Below are 12,232 nucleotides of genomic sequence, written 5' to 3' on the forward strand. Positions count from 1 at the left end.
GAAGTTGATCCTTGAATTTTCTGCCTCCCCACTTGCATTAAAGCCCACCATAGAATCCACCTTACTGACCAAGCTTTTGGTCCCATTCTAACATTTCTTTTAAGTCATGTCGATTTTTGTCTGATTCTGTTTCAGTTTAATGCCTTGGAACATGTTTCCATGTTAAAGATGCTATATAAATGCATACTGCTGTTGTTGATAGTGTCAATTACTATTGTTACTGACTGACTATATATTGGGTGACATTGATATTATTTTCACACATGACTATTCCTCAGCCAATCACAATCAGCATAATAAATTTACGACTGCCAACTAAAGGATTACCACTTTGCCTACTTCTCTTTTAAAAGTATATACAAACTATCCTCTTAAAATTGCTCTTCAGTGGGACAGTTCTTAAACACAGTTGCAACAATGGCTTGTTAAATAATTTTTAAACCGGTTTCTCTATACAAATTTGCTGCAGCACAATGACCTAGAAAAGACCTCTTGGTATTATCTACCAATCATCTTTTCTACTTTTTCAAATATTGATATCCAGAAGATATTTTTACTCCAGTTATTGATGAACTTATTTGCCCATTTTCAGATCAATGGAAAATACCTGAAATGTTTTGGTTTGCTCACATCTATTTCGACAGGTCAAGTGCAATGGCTTCAACACTAGAGGGCACTCTACATTAACCTTGGCTAAGTTTTAATTAAAGGCAAGTTCAGTGGCATAGTGCTGTCATGAAATACCCATTTGCCATTTTCAGTAAATGGGATTGAACTTTTCAAGGTCAGGTGCATTCAAATTATTTAGCAGTCTGTTAATGTATTACTGGAATAACGTCAAACTGCAATCCGAGATCCTTGCGCTCACCCCAGCCTTCCCATGCTTTCTTTGCATACAAATTTTCTGGCTCCAAAATGGAAAACACAAAGCAGCTTTACAAATAGACACAAGACGTTATACAGTTTTCTGCAAAAGGTGATACACTAATTAACGGAAAAGAGTAAAAGTGGTGGATTTTAAGCAGATGTTGATCAAAAGCTAATTTAAAATCCATTAAATTAGCGCATGCACTAGATCTTTGGTAGTTGTGAAATGTTTTATTCCCCCAATAATCTCCTTACTTGTATCCATGCAACAGAGCATGAGTACCTTCTACTGTCTGTTTTTTGTTACAACATTTTCATAACACTGCAAAGTATGCAGCTTAACGCCAAGCAAACAAGAAGACAAGTTCTTTTAGGCAAACAAATCAGCCAACATACCAGTTGACTAATTTATGGTTAATGAAATCCTAACTCAAATATTTCTTGATAGTAATAATTTGGGGACTGAACATGCAGAAGTAGAATTGCATGCAAATTGGCAATTTTCTTTCTGAAATAGTAACTGCAAGAATACCTACGTTTTACAATAGTTAAATGGCTAATTTTGCCACAATAGACCTGGAGGGTACAGAAAGGAATGGCTAGGAGAGCTGAACATTTTGAGTCCAGGAAACTGTTCTTTGGAAACATTACTTACAATTTTTAAATAGGAATTTTAAGTAGGGGAATTTTATTCCCTGGAACGTAGGAGGTTTAGGGGTGATCTTATAGAGGTCTATAAAATAATGAGGGGCATAGATCAGCTAGATAGTCAATATCTTTTCCCAAAAGTAGGGGAATCTAAAACTAGAGGGCATAGGTAAAAGGTGAGAGGGGGGAGTACAAAAGGGTTTTCAGTGGCAATTTTTTCACATGGGACGGTAAGTGTCTGGAACAAGCTGCCAGAGATAGTGGTAGAGGCGGGTACAATTTTGTCTTTTAAAAAGCATTTAGACAGTTACATGGGTAAGATGGGTATAGAGGGAAATGGGCCAAACACGGGCATTTGGGACTAGCTTAGCGGTTAAAAAAGAGGTGGCATGGACAAGTTGGGCCGAAGGGCTTGTTTCCATGCTGTTAACCTCTATGACTCTAACTTGTCCCAAGTTCTATATTTTATACACTAAATGCAATGTGCTTGACTCTTAAACAAATGCCCTCAGGGAAGGGCAATAAATGCTGGCCCAGCCAGCGATGCCCACTTCCCATAAACGAATTAAAAAGAAAATAAAAAGGCTTTGACATTTTAAAGAGATTCTCTATTATTAAAATGGGATGGGGGTAGGTTGTTCATAATTTGAAGTGCACTAGGCGTTGCTGTAAAATTCATCAAGGAGTAAACATCTTCCATCTGAAAATCTTCCATTCAGTCCCACTGGTTCTGAGATAGTGAGTGAGGTTAGCAAATGCGAACATAAAACTCTCAACTCTCATGTTTCTGTGTAATGCAAGTAGGGGGACAGGAAAAAAGAAAAGCTGCATTTTGTGGCAGTGAAGCAAAACTGAAATTGTCCATACCATAAACAAAGGTAACAGCAGAAGCTTCCGCGATTCATATTTCTGTCCCTTTCAGTGAATCCGAGTTGTGATTAATATTAATTAACAACATTATTTGCAACAATGCTCAAATGGTAGCATTCAGGTTCTGCACTGATGGCAACATCGAGCAATATGCTAAGTTGGAAATGTATTTGATTTTGAGAGTCTCCTTAAAGAAAATTAATGCAAGTCTTCCCTTCCTGTTTGCATCATGAACCACTGCATGACCAAAAGGCAGGAGGACAGTGCTGTTTCTTAAATTCTGTCAGTGGCATTTTGAGCTGGTAGAAAGATGTTCAAAAGTGGTACAATGATAGCCTCTCGTTTTTACTCGGTGAGGCAGGTCTTCCACTTTGTAAAACCAAGCTATTCATCCCGATGTTATCCATTAGGAGTGAAATCAGTATCACTTTATGGTTGCTAACTAGCCTTTAAAAAGGGAGCAATGACTGACAATCTAAATTAACAGATGGTCAAATGCAGGTTGGGTGAAATTGGAGTTTGCAATCTAATTGTTCATTAAAATCAACATTAACTGAACTGGAAACATTTTAAGGACTGAAGACTGTTCAAAACTGAACAGTTCAGCTGCATGTACCATACCTGGGTGGTGTTCTCCAAGGCCTCGCAGCAGATCTGAGGGATGGACACAAACATTGTTCTTTGAGTAAATAATTTCACCATCCAGAATTCTGGAGGATCCACTTGACTGACTGAAGGTCAGGAGGTCAGAGGCTTTTGAAGATGCACGCCGCAGGAGTTGACCCAGAGACATCTCCAGGAATATCTTTCCATCATCTGAATTCTTCACCCTGGAGCAAAGCAAAAATGTAATTTCTTTAAAATAAAATTAAAGTAGTTTGAAGGAAATCTGGCCTAAGGTCGATGACACCAACACTTTAAAGATACACCTTCTACTGCTTGCCCAGTTTAAATCACGATGGTATTAAATCATACCTTGATCAGTCCTCCTACTCAGTGGCAACTTCTCCTCCATTGAATATCTCATTTGTTCTACCCTTTAAGCCTTGCATTTAAAATTTATTGTTCTCTACCATTCATTGATGCTATTCTCATCAAACTACTGACCACCTCTTTCCTTCCTGGCCCCCATGTGTTAGCTGATATTGGTCATACCTTCCCCTCATTTACTGTCCTCCTCCTCCTCTTCAAAATTACCACCATCTCCCCTCTCCTCCAAAAAAACTCTTGACTCCTTCTCCCTCTCATCATTCTCGACCTGTCTGCAGCCTTTAATACAGTTCACCACATCTTTCCTTCAATGCCTCACCACTGTTATCCAGCTGGGTAGGGCTGCTCTCACCTGGTTCCATTCTTATCCATCTAATCATATCAGAGGATCATCTGCAATGGCTTATCTTCCATTACCTCCAGTGACCACCCAAGATCACCTTGCCCCTCCTTTTTCTCATGTACATACTGCTCCTCAGCAAAATCATCCATACAGGTAACCAAGTTTCACAAGTACGTAAATGATACACAGTTCTAACACATCTTTTGTTTCTGTTCTTAACACATCACCATCTGGCTTGATCCTTCATTGTCTCCAAGTTGTCATATTGCTTATCCGACAGAGTATTGGATGAGTAGAAACTCTCTCCGAGGAAATATTGGAAAGGCGAAAAAGCATTGAGGGGGAATTTCTGGCCTTCTCGTGGCATGTTTCTTGAGTCGGGAGACAGTGTGATGTTCACCGGCGGCCAGATCTTCTGGTCCCGCTGCTGTCAATGGGATTTCCCATTGACTGTATCCCACACCTCTGGGAGACCAGCAGTGGGGATGCACCACCAACAGGACCTGAAGATTCTGCTGGTGTGAACAGCTGGAAAATACCAGCCATTGTCTTCAGCAGCTACCACAAATTCCATTACATAGCCGAAGGAGCTCCATCAAGTGTTGATTTGTAAGGAACGCATGATGTTTTGACTTGACAAACTTTATTATGGAGTACAGCGATTCACAGCAGTACGTTGTCCTGAAAATTGAAATGAGTTGCACACTTGTTTATTGGTGGTGGATATTTTGTTTCAAGCATTTGCTCCCAGAACTTGATTGTAGATTGTGATTTGTGCATCACCCTCACCCTCCTGGGAGTCCACTGTTTATTTCTACAACAGATGTTTCTGTAATCAGAGATTCGAAATCGGCCAACCATGATTGACCATATCAATCATGAATGGGTTTTCAAGGAAGGCGAAGCAGGATCTCAACTTCTGCAGGTCATCAAACTTGGCTCAAAAATTATCAAGCAGTCCTTGTAATTTATCCCTATATTCTTCGAGTTTCTGATCTCTAAATGTATCTTAAAACCTACCTTTCGCTAAGCATTTGATCATCTAAACTAATATCTCCTTATGTGGCTTAGTGACAAACTCTGTTCCATAACATTCCAGTGAAATGCCTTGAGAGTTCGAATATGTAAAAAGTACAACATAAATACAAGATGTTGTTGTTAACTAAGTGGAATCTTCCTACATTCACTTGGAGAACCTTAGGAATACAGGCTTCTTGAGGGAAGTAAGGGGAGCTGGGGGCGAGGGAAGGGGGTGGTGGTGGAGTGGTGTGAAGAACCTTTTGTGGGGTAAGAAAGAAAGAGGAAAAAAAATCACAGAAACATATAATGACGATATGGAGATCAGAACTTTTTGAAAATGTGTATTGAACCCAAATCCTATAATAAATTCAATGCAACATTAATAATCAGTTCTATCCAAAATACTTGTTAACCTCAAACTCAAAAGTATCTCCTGTTGCATCAATGGGACTGATTTCCCAATTGCAGTGTTAAACTACAGGCAGATCTGAGCTGTACCCTTGCATCTTTTTGCAGGGTCTCAAGTTCAGCAGCCCTGAATCATAGAATCCCTACAGTGCAGAAAGAGGCCATTTGGCCCAACGAGCCTGCACCGATCACAATCCCACCCAGGCCCTACCCCCATATATTTTACCCGTTAATCCCTCTAACCTACGTATCCCTGAACACTAATGGGCAATTTAACATGGTCAATCAACTTAACCCGCACATCTTTGGACTTTGCACATCTTTGAAGGGCAATCAAATACTGTGACAGAATCAGCACAGTCAATACTGATAGTCTTTAGTCTTGTGAGATGATGGTTTGTGCCTTGGTGGTCAACCCTATATTAAACATCACTTGGGGCCGTTCAGAAGTCCCACAACTGGGTTAGCAGTTTCTGCAACATGAAGGAAGGTGTGCGATTCACTGACCGCTTGTTCTTTTGGACCCACCTTGTCAGCTAACTTAGATTTCTATCTCTTTTTATCTCTTCCAATGCCTCTTCAAACAGTCAGCCTCCTGCTGCTCCTGACCATTGCTCCTAGTTGTCTGTGTCAATGACCATCAATTTTACTTGCAGTGACCCTGTAGCAGAGGTATGTCCATCCAGCAGGTTGTGGCTCAGTGGCCAGTTCACTGTATAGAAGTTTACTGGGTATATAACTTTCATTTATCTGATCAAAGTGGCCGAGCTCTCATTGGTGTCATTGGTTAAATAATGTGTGTGTGTTGATGTAATTAGCACGCTCCAGGATCTCTTAGTTGGTGACCTTATCTCATGAAGAGATACCGAGGATATGGCTGAAACTGTGAAGGTGAAACTGTTCATTCACCCTTTTCTCTAATCGAGCATATGTTGTCCATTTCTACTACTGTAAAGGATTACACTGAGGACGCAGGCTTGTTAGACTTGCAGTTTGGTGTTCTCTGTTTGTTGCAGTTGTTCCATACTCTTACTTAGCTTGGACATAACAGCTACAGTTTCTGCAATGTGCCTATTGATTTTGGTATCGAGTGACAGATTGCTGATGATTGTGGAGCCTATATATATATATATATATGTGTGTATCAAATTAGCCAGAACCTCCAAAGCACATTGATTAATGGTGGTATGGCAACATCCTGGACCATGACATTCATCTTCCTGTTGATGGTCAAATCAAACATTTTACGGGAGAGAGTGTCTGTCCATTTGCTGAAGATATTCTTTAGTATGGAATACTACTGCAACATCATAAGTATAGAACAATTCTGATAAGGATTTGGCACTTTGATGTCTTGGATCTCAAGTGAGCAGGACTCAACAGCTTTCCGTTGGTTCTGGTATATAAACAGATACACTTTGTAGATGAATTGAAGACCGCAACAAAAGTAAGAATATACTAAACAATGTTGCCTCCAAAATGCAACCCCGTTTGACCCCACTGTAGATCTGGAAGTGTTCCATTGTTGCCCAATCAAAATTGAATGGACAGAAAATTAGCAAATGGAATTCAAGGTGGGAAAATGTGAGATTATTCATTTTGGAAGAAAGAATGAGAAAATTGACTATTTAAATAGACTGTAGAAAGCTGGAGCACAAAGGGATTTGGGGGTCCTCGTTCATGAAACCCAGAAAGCTAGCAGGTGTAGAATGTAATAGGGAAAGCAAATGGAATTCTGGCTTTTATTTCAAGGGGGCTAAGGTATAAAAGTTAAGAGGTACTGCTGCAATTGTAAAGAGTACTGGTACCAGTAAAAACTGTGTTAACCATCACACCAGCTTTGGCAACCAAATTATGCAAAGCAATTCAAGGTGGTCATTAAGTGATGTGGTCATTGGTGCTGTACTGTTACAAGATGATGATGATGAAAGGATAAAGAGATGGTTATTTTTCCAGAAAATTAAATATTCATCTGGCCAACACCTCCAATATCTTGTCACTCCCTATGTCAATTTGCTCAAGAACCTTGCAGTCTCTCTCCGAGTTTTATACCTTCATCTTCATTTTCTTAGGTGAAGATGGATGTGAAGTATTTGTTCAACACTCTACCAATGTCCTCTGGCTCCACCCATAGACTGCACCCATGTCCCGAATGGGCCCTCCTCTTTCTCTGGTTATCCTCTTCCCATTGATCTACTTGTAGAATATCTTTGGATTTTCCCTACTTTTACCAGCCAGAGCTTTCTTGTTTCTCCTTTATCTTCAAAACAGTACAGCACCATTTAAAAAAAATGTACATATCCATTACAGACACTGATACAATTTAAATAGGCAATTTTAATGAAGTGCTGTGGTCAGAACACAAAGTATCACACACCAGAACAGTATTTTTCAGTCTCAGATAGTTGCCTAGGAGAGGAATGGAGTCAGTGGCAAAGAAGTAGGATTTGTATCAGGAACCGAAAACAATGACTTCCATCATTCCAATATTTAATTGGAGGAAATTTCTGCTTATCTAGCACTGGATATCAGGCAAGCATTTGACAATCACAAGCAGCGTGCTTTGATTGTCTACACTCTAATCTTTCACGCCAAATTTATGCTGCTTTATAACTGGAAACTTTGCAACAAACAACAATTGTACGACATTCTAATTTCCTATAGAGCTTCCTTTGTGAGTCCAAAATCAAAGCATGAATTTGCATCATCAGTTCCAATCTAGCTGATGGCACAAATTCATGCTTCAACCTTAGGTTTCAGCTACAGCCGATAACACTCCAGAATCTAAAGCAGATAGCAACATTTTGAAATCAACCCATAACAAATATTGTCACAAGTCCCAACCCCTTATACGTCTATAGATTCAGACCGGCAAACAGATTAAATGTGTGTGCAGTCATGTATGGACCACAACATTGACTGCTCTAGTCCCACTGTGAGGAAGCACATTATACAAAATGTAATATTCACAGATATGTCCAATTTTTTTAGAAGAAAATGGAGCAATGCTGCAATTTAGAGTGCATCATCTCACAGACAACTTCTTGCAGAGTGTGGTGAATCGCTGGAATTCTCTGCTGCAAAGGGTAATAAAGGCTGGATCATTAAAAGTATCTAAAATGAAGGTGGATAAACATTTCATAGATCGAGGAATAGAGGGCTACAGGAAAACGGCACAGAAAAGGAGTTGAGGCTGGCATAGATCAGCCATGATCATATTGAATGACGGGTAGGCTTGAAGGGCCTGGTGGTCTATACCTGCTTCTATTTCTTGTGTTATGAAGTAAACAAATAGGCAATACTCTTGAAAAATGCATTTTATTATTACATAATAGACAAAGCCTGGTAAGGATCAGTAGTGAAATGGGCATTGCTTATTTCAAAATTGTGAAGACTAGGTGCTGTGAAAACCCCTGTATTTTCTTTTGAGCAATATCCCTTTAAGACCAAGTGTCCTGGGGAGTATTCTGAAAGAGAGATAATTGGTTCCCTGATTATGATATATGAGCATTTATGACCAGAGGTTTCCACGGAGATGAGCAGCTAAGTAAATTAGACGCTAATTGCAGTGGGTTTGGGTCAACCGATGTTATTGGTTTAACTGTTCAGAAGACACTGAGCAAGGAAACAAGGGTCTCTACAGATGAAAGTTTCCTGTTTAGCAGTCTTCGAAAAGATTCTGGTGTTGAAACAAGTCTCTGAGAGTAGAATAGAGGCTGTGTTAAGATGTGTACTATCGAGTTTAGAAAAAGCAGAGAGCTAACAACAGGAAGGAGCAAGCAGTTGTGGATTGGCATGAACCATTGTGGCTGTTTCTGTGTTGCCAGGGCCCACAGACTGTTCAAAGGGATAGGAGGAGAGTCTCTGGGGATTGTGTGCCATCAGGTTTGTCGTGACCCAAGTGATTGAGGGTTCGTACGTGTGTATCTTGGCGGTAGTCTGGAGACTTTGGATGGAATACAGTTTCTGGTGAAAGCAACACAAGACAATGGAGTTGGAAGTGAGAGATCCTCTCACATTACACGTGATCCCACATTTGTGTGGAAAGTAATGCGACTGGTTGTAACAACAAAATGTTCATCTTTGTTGAATCAACTATGCAATTTTATCTTTTGATTTTAAGTATCCTTCATCTGTTAATTAATGTATGAATTATGTTGATTTTAGTTGGTTTGTTACAGTAAATTTTTAAAAAGTGAAATCTCGTCCGTCTGTTTTCTTTTTGTTGGCGTTATGGGGATTCCTTTCTTTTAAATGCTTTTGGTCTCTGCAGGGATTACAAAGGCATAATACTGTAGATGCTGGAAATCTGAAATAAAAACAGAAGTGCTGGAAATACGCAGCAGGCAAAGCAGCATCTGTGAGGAAAAACAGTTTCATGTCTGGCCAAATGCTGCCTCATCTGCTGAGTACTTCCAGTGGTGTGTGTTTCCATTACACTTTTTATTTAACTATTTAGCGTTTTAACATCATATTCTTGAAACTACTTAACATTTTAGACACCAATGGTCATCTTAACATCCTGAAATGTTGACGCTGTTTCTCTCTCTACAGATGCTGCCTGACGTGCTAAATATTACCAGCATTTTCTGTTTTTGTCACCTTATGGCTCCCTGGTTACAGAATTTATAATAATGACTTAACGTGAATTTAACACCTTACTTATCTATAAAATTAAGCAAATGAGAGTCTGGTGACTACTTGCTTGAAAACAATCTATGCACATACGTACTTGTGAGGATAAAGCATTGATGCTGATGGTACATTGAACATCAAAATGAACAGAAACTTTATGATAAAGTCTATAATTTAAGTCCAGAGTTCTCCTATCAATTTTATCTAAGGACCCTTAGATAGGCCAGCCCTCGAAGTAAATATGAACTGCGAAGTAACTAAAAGTCCTGTTTTAGATAGAGAGAAACCCTGACATCACTGCAGTAATCATGCATGCATTCAGCTTCTTATTAAGATAGCACAAAAGACCTGTAGTCTGTTGGACTACATTGTACTAAATAAAAGATCCTTTGACATTCCAGCTAAAGCAAATTAAATAAAATTCATGAAGGCTTTGATAAAGAATAAATACGACAAGTACAATAGAAAAAAAAACTGTCAAATGAACTAGCTTGGAAGTTATGGAGCTAAATTACAGATAAATCATGATCTCACTGACTAATGGAACAGGCTTGAGGGCTAAAATCGCCTACTTCCGTTTCTGGATTCCTATTGAAAACTTGACCAACCAGTCAAGCAACGTTCTAAATAAATTTGTAATCTTTGGAAATTGGAGTTCAAATGAGAAAAGTGTAATATTTTCAATAGTTCTGCAAAGAACAATTTGAAAGATTAAGAGATCTTAGAATAAGGACTCTAATTTTCCCATTACTAATGAGGCATATATAAATATTTCTGAAGAGAGACATGTTGCCAAATCTCTTTATTTTGCACACATTAGGACAAGGAATTATAAATTTTAAATCATTATAATTAATACTTTAGGAGAAAAGGTTGCCTATTAGTTAGCGAGTCAGCTCTGATTAGCTAAGCTGTGACCACTATAGTGATCCTTTACCAGATTTGGTTGGAGACCAATAACAGCTTGTTTAAAGTGGACAAAGTTTGAGATTCAAGACATTTGGCTCAGCAAATAAAGCCACAGCATTTCATGTGTTTTGAACAAACAAAAATAACTTTATTATAAAAAGGTCAGAAAGATAAAACAATTTACAATATCTATCTTATACTCAAACATTCATGATTAACATAAGGTACATGTGTATTAACAGGCAAACTGTAGTCGAACACACCACACTACACATTGAATGCCAAATGCGACCCGAATAGATTTCACGGATTTCTCAACAACCCACCTAGACATTAATAAACACTGAGTCAACCTATCTAGTTGATGTCTCTGTCATGAGGAATTCCAGACTTCACCTTTGAAGATCTCACCTTAGAATTCTCTCCACAAGTCGCTCTGACTTGGATGGGATCAACGATGGCCTACCTCACAGGGTTTCAATCTCATCTGCCGAGATATCGTTCCCCTGGATTCCCGAGCATGCACTCAAGCACCAACTCACAAACACAACTTCAACTTTTTGGCAATGTTGAGGAGTTCAAAGGGATACCTTTGCTAGGGCTACCCTGCTGCAAAGAGATACCTTTTCACCTACAACCTGCAGCACGGAGTTTCCAATCTTCTGCTGTCCTTTTGGATTTTCAGGGTTTCTCCTGAGCCCTCTTCAATCACCAGGGGTTCCCCTTGCCCTCTTCACTTCAACTCTGCCTGCATAGCCATTTTCCTGTTTGGAGCCTATTTCTCTGCTCCTCTCTTTTTAACTGAACTGGGACCTTTGCCTGTCTCCTCTCTGGAATTTTTCTCTTGGCACCTCTCCCTGTTCTCTCTCCCTGTCCCCTGCCTGGGACACTACTTCACAATGGTGCTCTGCTCCCAGTCACCTGACCCGGTTTGGTGCACTGTTCTTCTTGTACAGGCACACTGAGTCTAACAAACATAAAAATTCAGGTATATGCACGTGCAGCCCACTTGCGGTTTGCACATGCACAAAAGCTCAGAGACCCACTGGCAGTTGAAGTTCCCAACTTCCGCTCTCAATATTAAAGGCAAATTTGACTTTCATAACACCACGAAGAAAGTAGCATGGAACCATAGGCTCACCAAGCTTCTGGATAACTGAAATAAAGCACAAGACTGGAATATATTCTTTTTGTTTTCAGAGAAAGGGTTCCTGCTAATGAATGTATGTTGTTTTTAGCAAGCGTGAATCAGCCATGTTACGAGTGCAACTGATTCTCTTAAATTAGTTGTTAGTCCATCTATTACACATTCAAGATTGTTCAGCAGATGCTTCTCAATCATGGAATCACATCTAATGGTCGACACTTTGTTTTGGGTTTTACAAACACAGGTTGGTTAAATACAGACTATACTCTGTCTAATAAGAACAACCGAAGGAACATGCTGATTTAAGATGATAACGTGGCCCATTTAAACTTATTAGAAGCAACATACATTCATACGCAGAGATCTGTTTTCTGCAAATAAAAGGAATATGTTTA

At 39.4% G+C, this 12,232-nt stretch overlaps 1 protein-coding gene across 1 annotated transcript in view; it reads right to left on the reverse strand.

Moving 5' to 3' along the window:
• Positions 1-12,232, reverse strand: part of tbc1d16 (TBC1 domain family, member 16) — a 100,848-nt gene that overhangs the window by 78,564 nt on the left and 10,052 nt on the right. Inside the window, exon 3 of the mRNA XM_078225595.1 lies at positions 3,007-3,215. Coding sequence (XP_078081721.1) covers positions 3,007-3,178 — 172 coding nt within the window. The 5' untranslated portion in view covers positions 3,179-3,215. The remainder of the gene's footprint in view (positions 1-3,006; positions 3,216-12,232) is intronic.

Source organism: Mustelus asterias, chromosome 12, assembly GCF_964213995.1.
Source record: "Mustelus asterias chromosome 12, sMusAst1.hap1.1, whole genome shotgun sequence".
Lineage (NCBI taxonomy): Eukaryota > Metazoa > Chordata > Chondrichthyes > Carcharhiniformes > Triakidae > Mustelus > Mustelus asterias.